This window comes from Papaver somniferum, chromosome 8 (assembly GCF_003573695.1).
Source record: "Papaver somniferum cultivar HN1 chromosome 8, ASM357369v1, whole genome shotgun sequence".
Classification (NCBI taxonomy): domain Eukaryota; kingdom Viridiplantae; phylum Streptophyta; class Magnoliopsida; order Ranunculales; family Papaveraceae; genus Papaver; species Papaver somniferum.
The window spans coordinates 148343124-148369053 of NC_039365.1; the positions used below are offsets into that span (position 1 = coordinate 148343124).

General features: G+C 38.2%; 2 protein-coding genes and 1 pseudogene across 3 annotated transcripts; 2 read left to right on the forward strand and 1 right to left on the reverse strand.

Moving 5' to 3' along the window:
- Window positions 1-5881: 5881 nt before the first annotated feature.
- Window positions 5882-6328, reverse strand: LOC113306178 (GEM-like protein 4). The gene has a single exon (XM_026555148.1). The coding sequence runs from the start codon at window positions 6326-6328 to the stop codon at window positions 5882-5884; it is 447 nt and encodes a 148-aa protein (XP_026410933.1).
- A 2421-nt stretch (window positions 6329-8749) lies between these two features.
- On the forward strand, window positions 8750-10942 carry LOC113302020 (protein MAIN-LIKE 1-like). Of its 2 annotated transcripts, none has more exons than XM_026550852.1 (3): window positions 8750-8865; window positions 8962-10423; window positions 10509-10942. In XM_026550852.1, exons 1-2 carry the CDS (start codon window positions 8758-8760, stop codon window positions 9721-9723), a joined length of 870 nt encoding a protein of 289 aa, XP_026406637.1. In that variant the 5' UTR covers window positions 8750-8757; the 3' UTR covers window positions 9724-10423; window positions 10509-10942. The 2 variants fall into 2 exon arrangements, with proteins under 2 accessions (XP_026406637.1, XP_026406638.1); XM_026550853.1 differs by having other exon boundaries at window positions 10512-10942.
- Window positions 10943-22481: 11539 nt separating this feature from the next.
- Window positions 22482-23136, forward strand: LOC113306179 (annotated as a pseudogene).
- Window positions 23137-25930: the final 2794 nt, after the last annotated feature.

Here is a 25930-nt window from a genome sequence, read left to right on the forward strand (position 1 = left end):
AAACCAACACGTCCCACAAAAAGAGTTATTTTTTTTTCCTCGAACAGTTTGATTTTTAAAAGGAGGAGAGGCGCGGCCAGAATCTGCATACCTTGGCAGTAGTGGCACTCTTCGGTAAAAGTATAGCACCAGAACCTTCCTCCTCGTCTCCTTCAACGACGTCGAGGGCATAAGGAAAGTTCATGCCTTCGAAATTTAAACGCCAGGGACAGAAATCTCCATAACGAGCAGGAGGAGATTCACGTGGCCTGCTACTCTCAGAAGGACGCCAACCGTGCGGACCGGGAATCCAACCGTACGCCCAAGGACCAACAATTTCAATAACAGTAGCTTTCCACTCATAATCATGGTCACGCTTGATCCTCTCACGTGTCGGAAAAAGTTTCCGCTGACTAGACCCCTCGGTGCCTGGAACATACTTCAGTTTGGCATCGCTCACCTCACTTAACAGACGAATTTCGCCCCGAGGAGCAGCGAGATTCCGAAGGCTAACACTCCACGGTTTACGGTTCCTACTATTGACGTAATCACCAAAGGAGTTTTGAAGTTTTCAGAAGTATACCATTCCCTCTCCGCGGGATTTGGAACATAACACGTCATCATCGTCTTCCCCTTACTCCGCAGATAACACTCCCTCAGTGCACGGAGATAATTTCCTGATAATTGCGACACAGAACGACTGTGAGTATTGGTGGAAGAGCCTTCACGACCAGCAAGAACATCGTAATAAAAGGAGTCACCAGACTTGTACAACGGCAGCATAAGACCCGCCTCGAAGGCTCCAATCGTAGTCAACAAGTGAAACTCATCAAACTGATACTTCGAGATGAGCTCATAAGTAATATCATCCTCAGGGGCATAGAAACGAACCTCGAAGGCTTGAAGCTCATGCTTTTCCTTGAAAACTTCAAGGTCAATATGCTTGAATGTAACTTTCTTCTTGCTGACCGAAACGTTGCGTATCACCGGGGCAGCCTCATCCTCTCCCGCAGGATCGGATGAACCAACAAAAGCCTCAGAAGCTTTTCTTTTCAAAGAAGGATTCTTAGAAGATTCAGCTCTCGGGACACCACCTTTGGTGTTCTTCCCTTTGAAAGAAAGTACTGGAGGTGGCGGCAGAGGGTGCTGCACGGGAACTACAGAACGCAGAGGAGGAACATCAAAGGCGACAGCACGAGGAGGTGTCTGCGTACACCTAACGTCATCACGAGGACGAGAAACCGCACGATCGGCAGCGTTTCGAGACCCAAAAGGATTTTTTGAGGGACCCTCTTTCCTAGGAGGAGAGGCCTTCGCCCCAGAAGAAGAAACTCTAATACCACGGGGATCCATTTGAGACTCTCTGCGCGGAGGGGATCTCGGTAGACTAGAACCCGGAGTTTGATAAGGAAGCCGCGGACGGTCAGACATGGCTGCGAAGAGGTACAACATAAACAAGTTAGAAACAAACACAAGGACATCACCAAAGATCAAAAAACCACAAAATTAGCAGTCCATCTCAACATAGCACAGAAACCCTAAAAGTAGCATACATGCTTGAAATTCCCCAAAACCCTAAACTCAAAAGTCCAATCAATACAAGTAAAACAATGGCCTCCTCGATTTGAGACGAAGAACAGGGGAAAACTAGCATACAAGCATTAAAAGAGGTTCTTCATCACAAACAAGGGACGACAGCAGCAGAAATAGGAGGCTACGATACGATCAACAGCAGAAAATTTACAATCAACACAGCTTAAAACAACAGGAACAAAGAAAAGAAACCTTACCACCACAAACAACAGCAGGAAGAGGACAAAAAACCATAAACAAAGAAGAAGCGAGCGCGATTAATGCTAAGGCAGAGAGAATTTAATGGTTGAAGAACAAAGAATGAAGACTGACAGGGAGAATGAAATTAATTTTTAGGGAGAATGAAATTAATTTTCAAGGAGAATGAAATTAATTCTTCTTCTCTGCTTAATATACTCGAAAGAAAGAGAAGGAAGTTAATGGAGGAATGGGAAATGTGCCCATTAAATGAGCAGTTAATGCACGAATAAGAAACATGCCCAAGTATTTAGGATAAGTTATTAGGAGAGAGGAAGAATATGTAACGTCTGTTTTCTTCAATGCTCCCACTAAACATTCAAGCCCGAAGAAAAGGGGCAAATTGTGTGTACATATTTCATCATCGAACACGTGTATATAGGAAGATACGTGGAGAGCATGCAGGCAAAGACATCAAAACACGATGACACACGCCCATAGCCAAGAAGCCTATCCCGGCGACGTAGGATCTTTGCCCGAACAAATCTAAAGGCAGAAGTTAAAAGATGCACCGAAAACACGATGTACTGCGGAGCACCAAATAACTCCCGAAGAGTTACTTTATCTCATCCCCAAAAGAAGCTAAGATCAACGGTGAAGAGAAAGTTAACTGACATGGACGTGACAGGGGAAGAAGACACTTGTCTGACACGAGCAGGCGCCTCAACTACCCGCATTAAACACTTTGAGCAGTATACGTGTCGATCAACCCGTGGAACGAACGAGGATGGCTCTGCGTGATCAAGTAATGAACGAAGACCTCCGCGTGATGGAAACAAAACACAAGAAGATAAGGTTCCAACGGCCCTCAGAAATGGGTCCCACACTCTAACCCTATAAATACCCCCTCTCCACCAAGAGTGAGGGGATCGGAAAAATCAGGGAGAGAAGGAGAGAGAAAGATTGTGAATGTAAGTTAGTCCTTTACAATATACAGACCTATGTAAACTCCAAAGTCACTCGACTATCCCTGTAACCATCAAGTATATAGTGAAACAACAACCCCGTGGATGTAGGCCTTAGTGTTGAACCACGTAAATCCCAGTCTTATTTACATTTCAGCACTTTATATTCGCCTAACGCTCCTTGAGTTTTACTTTTATACTTCGTTTTCTTTATCTTCCCCTGCGTAAACACCCCTCGCGATGTTATTAGATGAGGCTATGATAAACCCGAGGGTTTTGAGCCAAGGAATCAATGCAATCGTATTATCAGTGTGAGACGGTACCTAGAGTACGAACATTGTTTGTGAACATATAGATGCCTTCGTGATTTACGTGTTCACACTATTGGCCAGGTATTTGTCGACGAGGTGGATACCCCTTTGCTTTTCTAGTGGTCAGGGTCGGATGGTAAATTACCCCATATGACTTGGATTGCTCAATGTGTGACCCGGTGATGACATGCTTTTCCATTGGTGATGACAATTCGGTGACAAAAAAGGCAAACGCTTTGCTCATTATCCAGTTTTTAGATGGAAGGGTCAGATTGGAATAGGATCATAAAATATACTAAATTGCACCGATTCGGCGCAAAGGTTGGAGCTACTAGATAATGCCTACAAGCTAAGGCTAATAAACTCAGATCTTGCCGGAAACATCTGTTTGACCTCACCTCTAGTTTATAAAACTTCTTACCGAGTGTAAATCTCCCAAAACTCGGTTAGTATGTGCATTCCAAATATTGTACATGCAGATTCTGTCCATCAATGATATGAAAATTGGTAATGGAAAATTTGAACCATCAAGCTCATCGGATCATCCTCAATGAGATTAGGTAGGTTAATTAATAGCTTAACAAATCCAAGTACTACATTTTCTGTCATATAGCAGCGAGTGCGAGAGGAATGCTAATCAACCTTTCTAGGATGTAGCTATGATAACATTCGTATCCAATTAAACTCATGAAAAAGAAGAATGACATTCATTTTAAGAAAAGAACTATCCGCAGGTACGATCATTTTGATTACGATAAATGTTTCAATTACAAAGAGACAAAGAAAAAAAGTACAATATGGACTGTTAAGTACATGAATTGGTAGCACTAGTATGTGTTTCTCTACTTAAACCCATGCTGATTGATATATGTACAATGACACCAATATTCCTCATTGAGATTGCTGTTGAGAAATGTTGATGGAGTTTTGAAGAGTCTTAAAAGCTTTACCATAATTAACTAAACCCATAAACCAGAAATCAAAATGATCTATTATAACTATTTCAATGTACTTCTGCTTTGGTTTATCGAAATTCTGACTTTCTTCTACTCTCTTTATCTTCTCTATTGGTATTATTACCTTGTAAGGTGTTCTGATAAGTCCTCCATCTGTTGAAGAGATTGTGAGAGACTTTTCACTATTTTGTGGGTTGATACAAAGAGTAGACCAGCAATTGGACCAGTAGTGGTGGATAAATAACATCGAGATGCCTTGAGTAATCTTTCACCCTCTTCGACTCTAAATGTTTGCTTGAAGATCTTTTGCACTCCACCACCACCTAGCCGTAACTTCATTTCGAGAACACTGTCTGGAATTCTGTTCTTCATTATGTACTTGGATTAAAATGCAGATGAAAATCTATAAATTACAGTAGGATATAGGAAAAATGGGTCTGAAATTGTGAATGAAAAACGGAATGAGAAAGGTGTATTAATATATGCACACCGGACCCTGAAGTTGGTTAAGTGAACCACCAACTTGATTCAAAAGGTTCTGAAGCGTCATTCATGAGTCATTACCAGGGCGTAAAGTGCACCAGCATAACATGATGAGATTTTTTTATTGACAAGAAAATCATAACCAGAATCAGTATTGGTTACAAAAGTTTGGTGGGTTCTAAATTATATTATATTTTCTGAAGAAAGCTTAGGCAATAATGCCAAGATGACTTATTCTGTCTTTTCTAATTCTTTTACTAGAAAATAAAATGAAGTTTGTCCTGGTTTAATAGATTTAAGCTGATTAATGTTCGAATAAGTTTCGGGAATCCCTGTAGTTGATGATTATTTACTACCGGATTATTCTTGAAATTTTGTAATAGGGGTCGGACATATTTTTAGCTATTGAGTATTTGATTTGGTAGGGTTATTCTTGAGTAGGACCAAGAGCCAACACCATTGCAAACACAAACATGTGGATGCAGCTGACTTGTTTAGTTTCGTGGTCAGCATTTTCCCTCTCTCTTTCTTTCTTTCTTTCTTCGTAATGGGGTGTCTGGACTCTGGATGATGCTGCTGAACAGAGGAGATGCGGAGTACATAACTGCATAATACATCGCCTTTTTGCGAAATTCAGCAACCAACCTTCTCTTTTCTTATCCCTTGGAAAGTTGTTTCTTTGAGATAAGTGTGCACAAAGTCAAATACGCATTGGGTATCAGAAATGACTTCATTTTATCTGGAGGAGGTGATGTGTATGATTAGGTGTTTGTAAAATATGTTGGTCATATCCAACTCATCACCAAAACTATAAACCAATAGGAAATCAAGGGCTTGCATGGATTGTCCACTACTTTTCTGGGAGTCACAATAGGGTAAGAAAAAGCTTAGCTCATTACCAAAAGGGACTAAGCAATTCAGCAGGCTACAGACCTTGGCTATAGGAGCAACTATTTTTCCTCTCATTCCTGAAATCAAACCAAAATTTCGTTGGACCTTGTTCTCTTTCAAAAAGAGGACAAGTTTTGCCGGACTTGCGTAGAAAATCTAGTCAGAGTTGCCAAATTTTAATTCTAGTACCTAAACACTGGTCTTTGTTTCATTTATCTTTTGTCATTGAACATGGATTGTTCATTCTTAGTCTCTTGTTTAAGTGAAAGTTTATTTGTTTTTTTGGTTTTTTTTGAAGGAAAATTGCTACTAATAAATCAATTAAACTCAAGATAAAGAAGAAAATGTTAAAGGTTGAGAAAAGATTGTTCTAAATTTGACCATTTCATAACAACAAAAGTTTTCATTCAGAGATATATATCTTATATATATATACAGTACGAGATATTTATTTTTTTTGTACTGCTTCAAGTACTGACTATATTTTCCACTACTTAAACTCATCTATATATATACAAATTTCATGTCACAGAGATTGTTGTTGCGATATGTTGATTGATCTTTGCAGACACTTAAAAGCTTTTTCGTAATTGACGAAACCCATAAACCAGAAATCGAAATGATCTATTGTAACTATCTCTATGTACTTTTGTTTCCGTTTGTCGACATTCTGACTTTCTTCTACTCTCTTTATCTTCTCTATTGGTACTACTACCTTGTAAGGTGTTCTGATAAGTCCTCCATTTGTGGAAGGGATGGTGAGAGACTTTTCACTGCAAAATGCAATTTTATGAGTTGATACGAAGAGTAAACCTGCAATTGGACCAGCAGTGGTGGACAAATAACATCTAGACACCTTCAATAACTCTTCTCCTTGTTCGACATTAAATGTCTGTTTGAAGATTTTTCGCATCCCACCTCCTCCTAACCTCAATTTAATTTCAAGAACGCTGTCTGGAATTCTGTTCTTCATCATAATATTACTGCTTTAGAAATGTACCACTAGTCTTTTGTTTGACTGTCTGAAGGTCTCTGAATTGTTTGTGGGTTTGAATGGTGAATGAAACGAGGGAGTAAGGTCTACTTATATACAGGGAACGCCAAGATTGAGGTTCAACCGTTCAACAGGATCACCTATGGGATCCAATAAATCATTTTCTAATTGAATATTCAGGGTCTTGCAGAGTCATTTATGAGTCATCATTTGTAATTTTGAGTCATCCATGAGTCATTAGTAGGGCAATAGAAGAAAGGAAATAAACATGATTTGACCTGTAATAAAGAGAATCAAAGTTGGTTGCAAATGTTTGGTGGCGGGTACCTGATATTTTTTTACAAATCTTTGGACCGACATTGTTTCAACTTTGACATATCCCTCGTGTTTTCTTCCTCTACGAGTAAGATTTGGAGAACAAATAAATTAAGAACGGATAAAGTTTAAGGAAATGCTTGGTAAATTTCGCAAATTGCTTACAGAGAGAGAAAGAACTCTAAAAATTATAAGTAGTGTGAACTGTGAAGTGGTCGAATGGTGGGCTATATGAGAGGAAAAGAAACTTATCTATTTTCCTCATCTTATCTGTCTATGATGCAAGCTTTTGCTTTACATATCAAGTTGTGCAGCAAAAGATTAACTGGTTGCATCATACATCGGCCACGGACTCCTTTTATCTCGGTATAAAGTGTTTCTCCACGTGGCCAAGAAACTATTAACCAATAAAAATCAAAGGGCCGACTTGGATTGACATATATGTAAATGACATATAGCAACTTATATCTGCCTCTTTATCCTCAATTGGCTAGTGGTTTGTCGATGAGGTGGATAACCTTTGCTTCTTTTCTTTCTTTTTTTTTGTGGTCGGGTCGGATATGGTTAAAAGCTAGATAAATAATATGGGTGAAGTTATAATACTATCCTTACCCTTTATAATTCTAATTATCCTAAATCAGTTTTTTTTTATACAATTTCATCTTCTTCTCTTCTTCTTCACCTCTACCTTACCGGTTCTTCCTTCCCCACTATTGAAAATTCGTCGTAATCGTCGATTCGAAAATTTCGATTAATCTTCAACCATGGAACCGCCGAGGGCTAGTAAGATGAAACAAACAAATAGAAAGCGCAATGAATGCAACCTTGGAATTCCAAGTTTAGTTCAAAGGAAAGTGAAGAAAAAACAACGTCGAAGAGGAAGAGATCAACGCTGCTGAAACCGAAGAAATGACGCGATTAAGAAAGTAAGGGCCTACTTAAACTCACTCTAGTACTTCAATTTCATGTTTGCATGTCAAATTAGGTCAGAAAAATTGAATATTTGAATTTGCAGTTATTTAGCCGGCAAGGTGTTTGTTTCACAACCTTGCCGACATTTCATAGCTAGGTTTGGTCGGCAAGCTCTTTGGTTGAAGATCTTGTCGGCTGTTTAGTATCTGTAACTGCTACTTGCAGGGTCGGAAAGGTATTCAACCTAGGACCTTGCCGGCGTCAGTTTTTTTTTAGCCGGGTGGGTTATAAATTTTTACCTTGTCGGTTGTATTTCAATTTTTTAGTATCTCCTGATACCTTGAATTATGAAAGTTGGAATGGTATTTGGATACAACCATGCCGGTTGTGTGTTAGCCGACAATGTATGGGTAATGGACCTTGCCGACTGATTATATGGAAAATCCTTGCATCTACTGTGTTCATCTTTCTTATAAGCCGGCAGGTTATGTGAATAATACCCTGCCGGTTACAGTTTAGCCGCGCATGCATATTTTAGTCGACCGTTCAGAGTTTTGTGTAGCCGGATAGGTTATATTTTTCGACCATGCCGACTTATGAATTTTTTCTTAATTTTTCTTGTTTAGGTCGCTTAAGGGAAAGAAGAAAAATGTTACTCCTCCTTCAAGACCTCCTCGCGTAGGCGACAAACTCTTGACTTTAACACATCGAGGGGCATTCGTTGAGCCTGGAACGATCAAGATTCGTGTACGGAATGATTCTCAACCACCACCGGAACCAAGTGATTCGGATGAAACTCCAGATGAAGACCAATCAATTCCATCTGATAGAAGAGGTGATGATGATGATGTGCTGGAGGAGGTAACAATGATGATGATGATGGTGATCAGGACATGCTACCTGTTGGAGAAGGTAATGATGATGATGATGATGATGATGATGATGATGATGATGATGATGATGATGATGATGATGATGATGATGGAGATAAAGATAAGGATATCGAAGATGAAATTGTTGAAGAGGCAGTGGAACAGGAAGAGGAACAAGAAGAAGGAGGAGATAGAGAACAAACTCAAGCTATTCTTTAACAAACCCAAGCTTCAACTTCAACTGAAATCGGAAGACCGAAGAGGAACATCACTAAACCAGCTGATTCCCACATGCCTTCCCGTCACTTGATGGTTAGACTGGGACCAGGTGAGCCTCCAAAGGGGACCCCAGCAGATGGTGGAAATGTTCTTTTTGGATACAAAGACTCCTGGGCATGTCAAATCCATAATACTTTCGTAAGTAATCTCAATCCGTCTTTTTTTTAAGTGTATCTATCTTAAATTTGCGTCAAGTGTTTGTATTTATTTTCATTTTTTTTTTTTGGTATTTAGGATCACAAGCATGCCATCCGTCTCATGAGGCGCCAAACTTCATGTTCAATGACTAAGAATTGGGATCTTGAGGATGAATGTGAGGAGGTGAAATTGATTGTCAAGAACTCTGGGTTGTGGACTGCGGTGGAGAGTTCAAATATTGAGCATTACAGAGTTACCTTGTATGCATTTTGTGAGAGGTTCTACGGAGAGACTGATACAATGTTGTTCCCATTCCGTGAGATGGCGATAACTCCCAATGATGCTCATCAAATTCTAGGTCTCGAGTTTGAGGAAAAAGCAGTCAGTGACGGGTTCGATAGTAAAATTTCTTGGGAGAATATCTTTGAATTGACCAGAGATTTGTTCGGTTGGAATCAGGTTCGAACGGAGTCTGTACTTGAGGTGAAGGATGGTCATCTATCCAAGAAGTTTAATCTGAGGAAGTTGAAGGATGCATTATCTGGGACCAAGAAAATCTTTGATGAGGAAGGAATGGTGGACTTGGTGCGAATCAATGCTACCGCAGCAGGTTATTTGCTATACGTCCTGGGAAAATGTATCTTCCTCGACAGTTCTGAAAGCTCGGTCGACGCCAAGTATGTTCAACTATTGCATCCCTTAAACGAGATGCATGAGTATTCTTGGGGTACTACGGTAGTCTCCTTCTTGAACAATGAGTTGACAAAGGCTTCAAGGGCACTCACTGCGCAAGTCGACGGAAATATATGTCTCTTCCAGGTAATTTTATTGTGTAAATCGTTTATATTCGGAAAATGATTGTAAGATAAGATCCTTACTAAAATTTGTGTTTGCATATATTTGGATATATGAGCACTTCCCTTCTTTGGTGAAAGCCGACTCCTACATCAAAGTGAATGAGAATGTAGCGATTAATAGGCCAAAAGGACAGAGATACAGTTTTAAGGGTGGTCAAGATAAGGAAATATCGCAACAGCTTATCAAACTCTGAATCGCCGTTGAAAAATTGACTGCGGATGAGGTAACATTTGATCCGTATCGAGATGCTAGAAATCAAGGTTTAATCCAAATGAGAGATGATGTTGCATTATACTACGGTCCTTTGATGATCACCCATGGATATTCTATGTATGATCCACATCGGGTAATGCGACAGTTGGGTTACGTCCAAGAAGAACCCCATTTAGATGATGAGCCGTCCTTTAGAGTGGCAAGGAATGACTGCAGCACGTCCCAAAAAAGTATTGTCGTCGCTTACGCTCCAGCTACCGAACACTGGGATGATAGACATGGCCGTAAGTATTGTCGTCGCTGACTGCAGCACGTCGACACGAGTCTTTTGGACGAGGTGACAGAAGGTCATGAAGCTCATGAGAGATACATGTCGTGGTACTTGGGTTGGGCTCTACCTACTATGATTAGGGAAATGAATGCTGAATAACTGGCTCGTAAGAGGAAGATGGCATCGAAAGACCCAGCAACAAGTCTTAAGTTCTTTGTAAGTAATTTAGAGTTGCTCTTATTGTTTTAACATTACATTATCGAATCATTCTATTAATTGTTTGTTGTTTAATTGAAAATAGAAGGAGCATTTGAAGATCCTTGTAAAGGTAATGTGTTGCGCGAGAGAAATAGGAGAGCCTTTGTCGATTGAAGAGCAAAGCAAGCACATTGACTTTGCTACCAATGTTGAAAATGAGGATGCCTATGAATTGTTCAAGCAAGCTGATGCTGAAGTAAAGAGGGAAGAAAAAGATAGGAGGGAAGCACAAGCCAAGATGAATGCTGACAAAAAGAGGGGTCATTCCCTTGGTGGTGGTGAAGGTAGTAGTAGTGGTGGTGCTCCTAAACGGGGTCGGTCCCGTGGTCGTGGTAGTGAATGAATGCATTCCTAGTTTATTTCTTTATGTTGTGGTACACAAATGTTAAGGTTAACGGTTAGACAAATGTTTTTTTAAGGTTTATGGGACACGTTTTCGTATTTTGGACAAAAAATGTTTGATTTCTAGTTGTTGAATGAATGGTTTGTTTAGCTATGTAAAATTTCAATACTTACATCGGCATGATTTTTTAAGTCACATTGCCGACTAAACCAGGGCCGACAAGGTTGTGAATTGTCAGACTTCCGGCCCTGACAGCGGAAATGTTTTAGTTACCAGGGTCAGCAAGGTAAGCATATTAATACCCAGCCGGCAACGTATTATGTTATCGACCCTGCCGATTATGTGTTGCTGAAAATACCTTCTCCCGATTCCTAAAATCATCATAAGGTCGGCATGGTTATAAAATATGACCTTGCCGACTGTACCATAGCCGGCACGCTAATAACCAAATAACTTTCCAACGGTTATTCAGAAGAAAATCAATTCCTGATGCCTAAAATCATCATAAGGTTGGCATGGTAACAAATTTCGATCCTTCCGTCCAGACTTAGTCGGCGTACTTGGGAAACAAAAACCTCGCTGGCGAATTCAAATTTAAAATTTTTGCAAGTACAATTGCATTGATTGACTTGTACTCACTATAACGGCCAAATTTGGGCATCATCCTATAAATAGACTACTTCTCTCTACAAAACAACACACAACTATTTGCATATACTCTCCTAAGCTCATATCATCATACACTCCATCTAACTCACCCAATATCTCTCTACATACAACAATGGCATCATTTGATTCAAATGAAGATTTGGCAATCACCAAAGCTTGGTACGCGGAAACTCGAGTTAGACATCGGTCCTCCGTAAGGGTGGATGTCGTAACCTTTTGGACTAGGGTACACAACATATTTAGGCAAGAGTTTGGGAATCCTAATGGAAGAAGGGTTCAACAAGTCCATGATAGACACCTAGTCATCGAAAATGCGATACTCTCTTTTTTAGCTCTCCAACCCCGGATTTTCAACGCTACCAACTTCAACTTGTCCATTGAACAATTTGTAAGTATGTTTGTGGTTTATTTTACGTGATCCATGTTGTCTGGTCTTCCTACTAAACACCACTAACAAAGTAAGTTTTTGTTTTGTTTTTGTAGCATGAAATTGTCAAAGCGCGCTACTTGGAGGAAAAGGGGGAGGCATTCGCATTCGATGAAAGCTATGAATTCATGGTCTCCAAAATCCCGGAGTATGCCCCGGACTTCATGCAGGCCGGAGATGAATGGGATTCCTCCAGCGAAGATTGATGGTTTTAGTGTAGGTTTTGTGGATAAATCTCTATGTAAACTCTCACAAGAATATAACTCGTCCACTAGGGTCGCCTAGGGGTTCAAAGGCTTGATGCACATGCTAAGCGCATTCATTTTTCCGTCGACAAGGAGTTAGGTTTTAAGTTTCAATCAATGTAGTAACCACAATTGCATGAATAAAGTGAATTATATCTTCATATATTTTGTTTTCTGTTGGGTATAAACTACAGGACGGCAATGTTAGAAATCATTAGCATGTCGACTACAGGCCAGCCGGAAGTGTTTTAAATTATGTGCATGCCGACTATATGATAGCCGACATGGTAGGAAATATTTTCATGCCGACCGTAAGATTGTTGGCCCAAGATAATCGGCATATTCTTCATTGAAAGACCCTTCCGGCCTAAAAATGGTCGGCGTCTTATTCATCCGCGGACCATACCGGCTATACTTAGTCGGCATCCTATTCAAACGTCGACCAAGCCGGCAGATCTTGGTCGGCACCTTATTCAAACCTGGACCTTGCCGACCTTTCATATTTTCAAAACTAAATTTTTTGATCAAAATCGAACTCATAAGACGTATAAAAAGTTTAATCTACTGAATTCTCATTTTCAAAATTTTAATCTAAACTCAATTAATTAACCTAATCATAATTTTTAGGTTAATTAAACAAGGGCATATTAACCATTTAGAAAATACAAGGTTAAGGGGTGACTTCTTTTATTTCAAAATGTCTTGGTTTTTGTCTCATTAGGTACACCCCAATCAAGCCAGGATAAATTACCCCATCTGATTATTTGATGGAGTATTTATTTTCAGTGATTAGCTTTATAATTTTATTTTCAAGGCCAAAAATTTGCTGAAGGATACGTCTGGCCTAAGCTGTCAACTAAGTCTACGACAGTACAAAAAAATTATTTAACAAATTGCTTTAGTTTGGCATTTGGTGTTGGAAAACGATTAATAAAATATGACTTTTAAAGTTTTAATAAAAAATATAATTTATTGTTTTCTTTTGTGAATGAAAAACTTATTAGTCCCACATCGTGGAGTTTCCACTTTTTAGTTGTTTAAGAGACTATATAAGCTTTTTAGTCCCACATCGGGGAGTTCATCTTTTTAAGTTGTATTATTCAGTTATATAAAGAAATTCACTACTTTTGTAAATCAACGGGAAATGGGTTTCTCTATATATTAGAGAGACCCCCAAAGGGAAAATATTGGTATGGTTTTTCTTAAGCTTTCGGGATTTTCCTTACGGGTTTTTTCGGAGTTGCCAAGCTCAAGTTGAGCATCTACTGCATATGCTAGTAGTAGGTGTAGTAGGGTGTTTTATCCTGGAGATATCCGTCCTGTGAGGGCTATAGCATCACTCTTCAGTATATCCGGGCACTAATGTCTTAAGGGCAGCGTGTTGAACACGTGACTCACTCTGTTTTTTCAAAGTTTTGCCTTGTTGATGTTGTGGAGATATGGGAAGCTCGCTCGTTTTGTCAAATCCATCACTTCCATTACAAAGGAGCTAAGTATCAATAAATATTTCTTATTTGATTTTTCCTTGTTTTTGATTACTGCACCCAACAATCTTAAGACATTATAATTTGTAATAATCATGGATGTTAATTTTGGTCATTGTAGAGTTTCGAGTTTATCTCTTAACCTAAAAGGAATTTAGTTGATCCCTCTAGACATGATGTATTAGACATCTTGATAGTTATCCACATAAATTTTCAGAATTATTTGAGTTGTAAAAGTATTTTTTTGATATTTTACAAAACAGAGAAATTTTTCTGAAAAATTCTGACGAGCAGAAATTTGTTGTTAACTAAAGTTGTTTTTAGGGGTAACCATGAGTTTTTTGATATGGTGATTCAAACGAAGTTTGTAGATATAGTTGTTATCTTCAAAACTCATATTTTATTTTCCGATTCGGAACTAAGATTTGTGAGATGTGGTGTATTAGGTGATTGGAAAATTATCGTGTCCGTGATCAGAGTATAAACGAAGATTATGACATGAAATTGAAAAGGGACATGGCTACTAGGCGCATGTGGATGAACACAATTCTTCCAAAGATGACAAAATCAAGAACATCAAACACAACTTTAAGCGTAGTCTTCATAAGAAAGGTATGTTTCGTAAAACTGAATCCGGCATTACTTTAAATAAAGGTGATTGTTATGTTTGTAAAATTCCTGGCCACACGGAAGTAAATTGTAGACAACATAAAAACCTTAATAAGTAGAAAGTTGATGCTAATTTAGTTGAAACAAACTAGAACGAGTTCAGTGGCATGATGTCGGAAGTTATTTTAATAACCAATGTGAGAGACCAATATGTGGACTCTAGAGCCACCAAGAATGCTTGTTGAAACAGAGACCTGTTCACATCCTATGAGAGGATAGGGGATGTCGAGAAACTCTTTATGAGTAACTCATCTGCGACAAAGGTTTCATAAAAGGAAAAGGTCGAGCAAAAGCTCATATCTGTAATATTCTCACATTGAATGAAGTTTCATGTTCCGAGCATATGCAAGAATATTGTATCTTTTTCTGTTGTAGATGGTAAAAGATTGAGATGTTAATTGAATATGGAAAAAAAATTGTAACTAGCCAGTGATTTTTTAAGCAAGAGTTATAGGACTTTGGGTCCGTATAAGCTTAACGGAGAAACTGATGAGTGAACATAGTTTAGTCTTGTGCTTCTTTGTGTGATTGAATGCTTTGCGTGGTATACTTGGAACCGTAAAATTATAAGTAAATGCTTAAACTGGCCAACATAGGCTGCGTACCCAAATTTAATTTGGATTTTGAACACAAAAGTGAAATCTGTGTAGAATCAAAATATGTTATAAAACCTTTTAGCACAAATGTTCAGAGTAATTCTAAGCCCTTAGAATTAATTCAGTTAGGCCTAGTTGACATGAGTTCAACCCAAAACCACTATGGTAAAAGATGGTTTATAACTTTCGTAGATGATTGTACGAGGTACTATCTTGTATACTTACTTAGGGGTAAGGATGATGCCTTAGAATCCTTAAAAGTATAAACTTGAAATTGAAAGCGAAGTATATATCACCACTAAAAGGGTTAGGTCTAAACGTGATGGCAAGTATGAAATTCATATAGGAGAACTTTACTTGTTAAATGGCATTATTCATGAGATCGCACCTCCTTATTCACCATAGTCTAATGGTATAGTTGAATGTAAGAACAGAACCATTAAGGTGATGATTTATGCCATGTTGATTAAGGATTAACCGCCAACTTGTGTGTGTGTGTGTGTGTGTGTGTGTGTGTGTGTGTGTGTGTGGGGGGGGGGGGGGGGGGGGGGGGGGGGGGGGGGGGGGTCGTCCTCTAATTTTGTTATATCCTGAATAGAGTAACCTTTAAAGGATCAGATAAAACTCCATATGTTTATGGAAAGATGGACAACCTTCTTATGCATACGTCAAAATGTGGGGGTGTTTGACTAAGATTGTCATTCCTCTTCCTAAAAGAACTAGATAGAAACCAAAAATGTTGATTGTGTCTTCATATAGGGTATGCTGAGTATACTTCTACATATAGATTTTTTGTTGTGTGTTCTGATTTTTCTGACTTTGGTGTAAATATTATTACGGAATCTAGGGATGCTGAGTTTTTTGAACATGTTTATTCTTAAACCTGTACCTTATTAGAGATGTGTTGTTGATCCCCTAGATTTATTTTCAAATAGTCAGAACTTATCTTAAAGGAAACAAATTAGACTTGAGACTTCTTAGGAAGCTGACTTCATAATATGCATAGCTTAGTTTGATCCCCATACTCGTAAAGAAGCCATAACATTTACTGAAACCCCATTCTGGTAAGAAGCTTCATTTAGTGATATGGACTCAGTCCGTCAAAACCAGCCTTGGGAGCTTGCTAGTTTACCTCCAGAGAGTAAGACCATAAGATGTAAATGAGTCTTTCAGAGGAAACATAAGGAATATGGAACTTTGGAAAAAATATGAGGCTAGGTTGATAGCTAAAGGCTATAAACTAAAAGAAGGTGTAGCTTTCCTTGATTCTTATTCGCCTGTGACGAGAATTACTTCCGTTGAGATGCTAATTGCTATTGCTACCATAAATAACTTAGAGATACATTAGATGGATGTTAATAGAGATTTTCTAAAACCGTGAATTATATAATGAAATTTACATAGATCAACTTGAGGACTTTGTAGTGAAAGGTTATGAAGACAAAGTTTGTAAGTTGAACAAATCTTTGTATGGTTTTCAAATAAGCACGTAAACAGTGACATGGAAAATTTGATATGGTGATAATGTGTAGTGGATTTAAGTTAATGAATCTGACATGTATATTTACAAGTAACTTGTTAAGGATGCTTGTGTGATTGTATGTTTGTATGTTGATGATATGCTTATACTTGATACAAACATAGATGTGATTAATTCCACTAAAAACATGCATTGAATGAGAACGTTGAATTGAAAGACTTAGGACCTTTTGATGTAATCTTTGGGATGAGGATTATAAGATAATCAAAAAAATTATAATCTTAGTCATTCTCATTATGTTGAATTTGTGCTTATGAGATACAATCAGTCTAATTGTATGCCTGCGTGTACTCCATACGATTCTTCTTGTAGACTCGATAAAAATAAGGGTAATGGAGTATCTTAACTTGAATGCTCAAAAGTTATAGGATGTCTGATGAATTTAATGAACTGTAAGAGTCCAGACATTGCCTATATTGTGAGTAAGTTAAGTAGATATACTTGTAGTCCAAAGCAAGAGAATTTGGATGCACTTAGTAGAGTATTATGGTATCTAAAATACTCTATTACCTTTTGTTTGATTTATGAAAGGTATCTTGTTGTCCTTGAGGGACTTTGTGATGCAAACTGGATAGTTGACTCAGAGGAGTCTAAATCTACGAGTGGATATGTTTTCACTCTAGCAGGAGGGTTTATTTTTGGAAGATTTCCAAACATACTTATATTGCTCAATTCATTATGGAATCTGAGAGTATTGTGTTAGATAAAGCACGAGAATGGGCCGAGTACCTAAGATGCTTTTTAGAAGACATTCCTCTCTGGCATAGGCCTGTGCCAGCTATATTTATACATTGTGTTAGCCAAGATATAATAGCTAAAGCTAAAAATAACTAATCTTAATTGGCGTTATTTCTATTGATTGGGTAAAGTCCACACTGCTCCTGAAAGAATACCAACCGTTAAAAAGATAAATCCTTAAGGAGAATGTCGCACAACCTTTGAAGAAAGGTTTGTACAAAGAGATAGTTAAAAATGCATCGAGGGGGATGGGGCTTAAGCTCATAAATGAAACTTGCCATGAAGGATACGTAACCTTGTTGACTGGAGATCCCAAGATCAAGGTTTCGAATGAGACAACTAATCTGTGGTGGATAAAGGTAAACACTATCAGAGAATTTCATTCTTTGTCCCTTCCCTATGGTGTAGACGTGATAGTGTGACTGCATGTGAAGGATGACTTTAAGAAGTCTTAATGATTTCTATAGTTTCAATTTAAGATTGAAGTGGGGTGGAGCAGTAACACTCTTTATGGAAACTCACCTATCTGAATGAGGAAGTGGGACCGCTTCCTATGAGAATATGATCTTTGATTCTCTAGAGCATTATGAGAAACAGGATACGTCCAGGGCCAAATTGGACAAAACGGCACGAGCTTGGCAGCAACCTTGGAGATATCATATGTGGTCGTTATCGCGAATTACATCAAACGCTAGCAGTTCACTGTCTCTAGCAAGTGATTCCGGTAATATCTCACTAAACAAAGGTTCAAGACCTCATGGACACCTCTGCCTAAAATGGTATTTCCTGCGTTTTTTATGTGATTTTCATTTTGATGGTTTTGGTATTACTGGAACTTAGGACCTAAAGGTCACTGAGGGTTCACTAGTTCATGCTTTTTCACTTTGGTAAAAGGAACCTTTAGTCTCACTTGTGAGGAACTAAAGATGAAAGCTCTCTATACTATATGATTTTTGCAATCCATAGTATGACCCTGGGGTCAACACACTGTTGTGTGAGGAAGATGACGTTGGAACGGCTAGTATGACTTCAACATGCACGATCTGTCTATTTGTTCAGTCAGTTCGGGTCGTGAGATTGGGTTGTTGATTTACCAAGATCTATCTGTGTTTTCATTTTTTATTGAGTTTTCGTTCATGTGGGGGATTGTTGGAAAACGATTAATAAAATATGATTTTTAAAGTTTTAATAAAAATTATAATTTATTGTTTTTCTTAAGCTTTCGGGATTTTCCTTACGGGTTTTTTCGGAGTTGCCAAGCTCAAGTTGAGTATCTACTACATATGCTAGTAGTAGGTATAGTAGGGTGTTTTATCCTGGAGATATCCGTCCTGTGAGGGCTATAGCATCACTCTTCAGTGTAGTCGGGCGCTAATATCTTAAGAGCAGCGTGTTGAATACGTGACTCACTCTGTTTTTTCAAAGTTTTGCCTTGTTGTTGTTGTGCCGTTATGGAGATGTGGGAAGCTCGCTCGTTTCGTCAAATCCATCACTTCCGTTACAAATGAGCTAAGTATCAATAACCATTGCTTATTTGATTTTTCCCTGTTTTTTATTATTGCACCCAACATTTGGTAGTCATCAATTTATTGTTGTCCTATTTTCTTCGTCCTGCAATTTAATGGGCATTCGATATTGTGAATGGACTGACAGTCTAACCAATGGTTTCAGTAGTTAATTAACATTATGTATCTAGTGATTCCAAATGAATGGCCATCTGGAGTCTGGACTCGTTTTCATCTCAATTAAGATTATGTACCTGGCGTGTTAATCATCCAAGTTCACGAGGAATGTTATGAATGTTCTTACGAATAATACATAAAGTGAAGTTATGGGATTAAAGTTTTCTTTTGTGAATCATCAATTGTTTCTTCTTCTTTTTTTTTTTCTTTTTTTTCTTGCAGGGATTGCATACAGCATAGTAGCATCAAACAAGTGATAAAGGAGCAGACATGATCTGATCTGATCTTCATTAAAGAAACTAAAAAGAGAATTTAGTGGTTCCCAAAAAAAATCCAAGATCCTATATTCCTATGTGATTCTTATTCTTTAATTTTATATATACGGTGAGAATTTTATATAACAATGGTAGTTAGTTTTTTCCGCGCTTTTCCTTTGATTTATTTAGAATCCGAGAAAAATACAAAGTTTTGGATCCTATTTCTGAAACTGAAATTGGTATTAGTGGGGACGGACAATCATGCAGTTGGTAACTTGGAATATTTGCTTATATCGGCCGGGGCAGAAGTGACTTTGTTTACGTGTTTAATTGAAGCTTTTGAACTGTCATGCATACATTTAAGGATTATATACAAATCTAGGTCTATCTTGCGACCTGCTTTTCAAATTTAGGCCATTTTTTTATTTCTTTCAAGTCTAGTCGGATTTCATCCAAATTAGTTATCTCAGTCAATATCTCGAGGAGACTGGTCAATATCTCTTCAAAATCTCGTATGATGATATATCATGGAGGGGCTGATACTACGAAAATATCCTTTCTGCGTAACTAACAAAATATGGGTTTTGGCTTGGAGTTTGAGTCCATGGAGTTTTTGACAAAGATTTTGAAGCCGTCAGAAAAAAGGAGGGAATCGATTGAGCAGTAACAATGGAATTGGATTCGGATTTGTTCTGTTAGTGAATTGATTAGGAAAATAAGAATAAAGGGTTTTGCTGGTGGATTGAAGTTTGGTTGGAAACAAGAACAGATAGATATTGATGTTGTTTCGCGTGAAGATGATGAAAATTAAGGAAAATTGGTTCAGAGAAGGTAACTGTATGCAGGGTTGGAGTTTGGCTAGTGATTTTGTGGTGATCAAACAGGGAAGACAGGAGAGGTTGCTGTTGAAGATGGTGATTCATTGGAAAAGATGCTGATGCTGAGTTGTTTCAAAAAAATTTAAGAATAATTGAATGGTTTGTATGATTGCAATGCAGCGAAGGAGATTAACCGGTTTTGAGAGCAACAACAACTATGTTATCTGTTTGAACACAAAAATGCACATCATATGGTTATTCAAATGCCTGAATGGTTTATTCACTATCAAAATTTGTTAGTCTTGTCATGGCTCGACACAGTGGTGAATGAGTGAGTCTTGGACAGGATTCCGTGGCTGCCAAACATGAAGAAATTGAACTATTGTCCAGCTAGCTATGGCTTGAATGGTTATCAAGAACATATCGGAAGTGCCCTGAGACTGTGATTAAGAAAATGGTGCTGAGAATGGACGAGCTTAGATTACTTTTAATATATGAATTAAGTTAGGAAAGAACAAGGAAGAAATGGGTTAAACTAGTGGTGGTTTTGGTTACGGAATTGTCATGATTTTTCAGCCGGAAAAAAACAGTGAAGAACATCAACTGCTGCCATTGATTTTGGTAGTGAAGGTGTTGGAAAACCAACAGTTTTATGTGAATAAAAATTAATAATAAAACGGTTTTTCCAAAAATAAAAAACACCTACCAAATTTATCTCTTCGTTTTTTACGGGATAAGTTTACTTTATATATTTTGGATTTGGGTTAGGGTTTTATGTGGAGTGAACTTTTCTTTTCTTGTCGTGCGTTTAGAGAACTTCTTCTTCCTTCTATGTTTGATACGAGGTTTTAAGTGCTAACGATTTGTGAGTTTTCCGCTGCCAAGTTCTAGAAGGACAAGTTTGAATGTGCTATTCAAGTTTGTTAAGATTGTTGTATCTTGGAGGCAGATGTACCCGTGGGGCTATATCATCATCTTTTTCAGAGTGTAGCCGGGCATTCTTGTCTTAAGGACAGTATGTTGAACATGCGCCTCAATCTACCATTACAGTTTTTCTTGTTTCCATGGTGTTTAGCAGGATGTTCAAGACATTAACAGTTGACTAAGGAGAACACACTAAAAATAAGATAAGTGCCTCTTATATTATTTAGTTGTTTGATTAATTTTTTAATTGGTATTCACCAACAATCTTAAGACAAGAATACCTCGCAGTAACAATTAAAAACAAACAAACAAGGAATGTTAACTTTATTTTTCTGGTAGTAATCTAAAGAAAAACCACAAAAAATTGTTTTGCATTGGTTGTTTGGTTTGTCTCTAGTCAAATATCTAATGTGGTATGTTTCAAATCAGGTGTACTGTAGGCTAACTTTGTTGAGCCAGCTCATGATAAACAAGGGTTTGAACGTACAACTATGCTTGCTAGGCTTGAAGCACGTCTTGTCCAGATGCAAAAGACATATTGGACCACACTCTGTCATAAAGTTGGATACTCCTGTCGACGTAACAAGAAGCTTGTAGCAGCTGGAGATAGTTCGCCTGATTTTCTTCTTCGGTAATCATCCAAAAGTACGATGGGATCTACATCATGTTGGGAACCTGTTAATGGAAATGGGAACATGTACGGTAAAGGTGATAACGGAAAGCCAACCAGCAGATTTCGACCTAGATCAAGTTCTTCAGAAGAGGATGACAGTGACTCTGGAAGGCCGCCTGACATTCGAAAGGAAACAAAACACCAATGGCAAAGGTCGAAGGATAGGTCAGACATAAACAGTAGTGAATCTGATGTGATTATACAACAGTTGGAAGCGGAGAATAGTGAATTGAAGAACATGTGTTTGAATTTTGGTCGGCAGAAATCTAGCACCACATGCCTACTACCTTAACAAGTATATCAACATTTCAACTTGATACTTTGGCGAAAGAGATGACAGCAGCAAGATATCAACGTTCCGACCTGATATATACGCATCTTAAAGAGATGACTGGTTGGATAATCTCCTTGTGGGTCTTGATATCGAATGGAGACGATTGGCAAGAAATAAGGAGAGTAGACGAAGAAAAGTTGTTGTGCTGCTATTATGGGGAGTGCAATTTCTCTCTCCATGGATGCAGTACGAATGGGGAGTTCAACATCGAACGTGTTAGTAGCGTTCGAAAGGGTGTTGGGAAAGTCCCTTACTGCCGCAAGATGACTGAAATCATAGGGAACACGACAAAAGAATACCGGAGTTGGAGTAATCGTAGAGAAAACAAAAAGATGTCAGGAGGAAGAATAGATCCAGATTGGCCTGCTAATAATAAATTCAGAAAGACTTTTCTTAAATTCTTCAAAGAAAAAGATCAGAAGATTCAATCATCTCTCCTCTTTGCTAATGCTCGGTTCAAGCTAATTTTCCTAGGATCTCTTCAACCTAACTCTACGCTGAGTAAGCTGATGAAGCGTGTCTGTAATACTCTAAAACGTATTCGTGCAGCAGAAGCCTGTGTTGCAGCTAAATTAATTGAAACACATGGGATGACAAGCTCAGAAACACGGAGTAAAGCTATGTCGATACGAAAAGAATTTGAAGAACAGTGGGCTACACCAATTGAGAAACTAAGAGTAGTTGCTGATGCTATGACTGCTGAGATGCACGCTGGTCTTGCTTCTGAAGGTGGTAGCAAGCTTAAGATGCTTAACAGTTATGTTGCTAATCTCCCTACTGGAGATGAACATGGATTATTCTATGCCTTGGATCTCTGCGGCACAAACTTCCATGTGTTGCGTGTACAGTTGGGTGGAAGAGATGGACGTGTTGCTAAACAAGAATTTACCGAAATCTCAATTCCTCCTGAATTGGTGACTGCCACTTCAAGCGAACTATTTTGATTTCATTGCTAAAGAACTCGCAAGATTTATAGCTACGGGAGGATAAGGTTTTTTCCTCCCTCCTGGTAGTCAGAGGGAATTGGGTTTCACCTTTTCATTCCCTGTGAAGCAGTTATCGATCGCATCTGGTACTCTTATCAGGTGGACAAAGGTTTTCTCCATCGACGATGCGGTTGATAAAGATGTGGCCTTAGACAGACAGGGTATATATATGCGTGTTGCAGCTCTGGTGAATGACACAATTGGTACATTAGCGGGAGAGAATATTTTTTATCAAGTCAAGATATATGAAGGGCCGAACATTATCGCTATCAATTTTGCTGCTTGATTTAAGTTTAATTGATAAGTCATTTCCAAGTTAAATCCTTGAAGAGCTGTGCAGACGACGGATGTGCTAAATTGTATATTGCTGAGTACACTAGTCTCCGTAAACTATCGAAATTGTACCATATTCTTGATTAACTAATTTTTATCACTAACCTTGGTTTTAAGTATAAGTTAATCAGGTGAATGTCTAGGTACAAAGATGTGGCGATATATGTGGAACTGGAACACTAGATTGTGCCAATGAAAGTGAGTCCTCCATCATGCGAAAACATACCTGGCAGTACGAGTAAGTTAATTTACAATGCATCTCCTAATGCAAAGGTGCTAGGGAAATCACGTTAGGCTTAACAATTATGTGACTGTCTTTAAGAAGTTACTTAAGTTTTGTACACCTTTAAAGTGATGTTTTTGTGCTGAGAATTTCAACAAAAAGAGATGAGGATCATTTTGTGATGATTAGTTGTTGTACCCATTGCTGCTATGCACTAGCTCAAAGCAAGAGGTAAGCCTTAACTAATTTTAAATCATCTAAATGTGGGGGGCTGTTAGGCATAGGAATGCTTAACGTGTTCAAGGCCTTTTGGCCAGTTTGGTTGCAAACGTACATATAGAATTGATGCATTTTTTGAACTTTGAATTTTGTTAAAAATTAGGATTATTGCTTGTGTGCGATTCAAGGGATGCTGAGTTTTGTTGAAAAACATATTGCTGGATTTTTCTTTTGTCAAAGAAATCAAGAAATCCCCTTGACTTGTTTAATTCGATGCACCGCAGTGCTGATAGCATACATAATGTTAATTAATTTTATTCTGACCAAGCTTGTCAAGAATTCACTATAGGTGGAGGTGCTGATATCTATGATCTATATTCCTCAACTGTGAGAGTTTGCAGAGATATGAGATTATGGACCATTTCAGGCAGCGGTGATCTAGAGAAAAGATATGTGCATATCCACGTTTACCCTGGGAAATCACCAGGATGCTCTGACTAGAGGTCGAGAGATTGGAATGCATGAGGTACATGTTTGATTACAAATATGTGATATATATTGCACTAACCTTAATTTTGAGGTAGCTATAAAGAATGTACTAGTGAATAGTAATGTGATATTTACGATTTGACTGAAAGACCGAGTTGATTGATATGATCTAAAGGATCTAAGTGAACCAGAAGATATTATGAAGGAAATGGTCTTTGTCAAACTCGATGCGGTTAATGTGTGTTGTAAATGTGCAGTATAGCAGGCGTATACAAATACACTAGTATCTCAAAAGAATTACCGGGATGATCTGATCAGAGACTTGCAATACGACTTGCAATACTTGAGGTACATCTTAAATTGTGTATGTAATACATAAGATGACCTTAAGAGATGGTTGTTGTTCAGGCTATGTAAAAATCTTAGCCTATGTGGGTATCCTCTTAAGGAGTGTCTGTCTAAGGAAGTCCTTAAAACAGACAAAATGAACTTGTATATTGAAGAAATCAAAGTTCGTGTGCTTTAATTCAAGCATAAGAGGAAGACGAATGATTACTAAGATGCTTCTTAGAAGATATTCCTCTGTGACCGAAGCTTGTGGCCATCATTGCAGAAACTCAATTGACTACGTGAGTCTAAAGTAAATGAGCAATGACAAAGTCTAGACATACTCGGAGAAGGCTAATTCGGTAAGGCAACTATACTCTTTAATGAAGTAATTTTAGTTGATTCGTGAAGTCAAAAAGAGGTCTCAGTAGACAGTACATGTAAAGTCAAAAGAGAACCTCACAGACTTAGGGAAGTCAACAGAAAAATTAGTGGTCCTTTGACGAAAGGATTTTCTAAAGAGATAGTTCGTAATTATACATCGAGGGGGAATGGGACTTAAGCTCATATAAAATAAACTTGCCATGAAGGATACTCAACCTTTCTGACTGGAGATCCCAAGATCAAGGTTTCGAATGAGACAACTAATTTATGGCGGGTAAAGGTAAACAATATCAGAGAATTATTCTCTGTCCCTTCCCTATGGTGTAGATGTGATAGTGTGACTGCATGTGAAGGATGACTTTTAATAAGTCTTAATGAGTTCCATAGTTTCAATTTAAGATTGAAGTGGGTGAAGCAGTGAACACTCTTAATGGAACTCACCTATCTGAATGAGGAAGTGGGTCGCTTCCTATGAGAATATGAGCTGATTCTCTAGAGCATTCTGAGAAACAAGACGTCCAGGGCCAAATGGACACAACGGCGGAGCTTGGCAGCAACCTTGGAGATATCATGCGTGGTTGTTATCGCGAATTACACCAAATGTTAGACAGTTCAATACCTTATGGACACTGGCTAATAAGTAGTTCAGGTAACCTCTCACTAAGCAAAGGTTCAAGACCTCATGGACACCTATGCATATTCTTGATATTTCCTGTTTTCCGTGTTTTATCGTATTTTCATTCATGTGGGGGATTGTTGGAAAACCAACAGTTTTATGTGAATAAAAATTAATAATAAAACGGTTTTTCCAAAAAAAAAAACACCTACCAAATTTATCTTCGTTTTTTACGGGATAAGTTTACTTTATATTTTGGATTTGGGTTAGGGTTTTATGTGGAGTGAACTTTCTTTTCTTGTCGTGCGTGTAGAGAACTTCTTCTTCCTTCTATGTTTGATACGAGGTTTTAAGTGCTAACGATTTGTGAGTTTTCCGCTGCCAAGTTCTAGAAGGACAAGTTTGAATGTGCTATTCAAGTTTGTTAAGATTGTTGTATCTTGGAGGCAGATGTACCCGTAGGGCTATAGCATCATCTTTTTCAGAGTG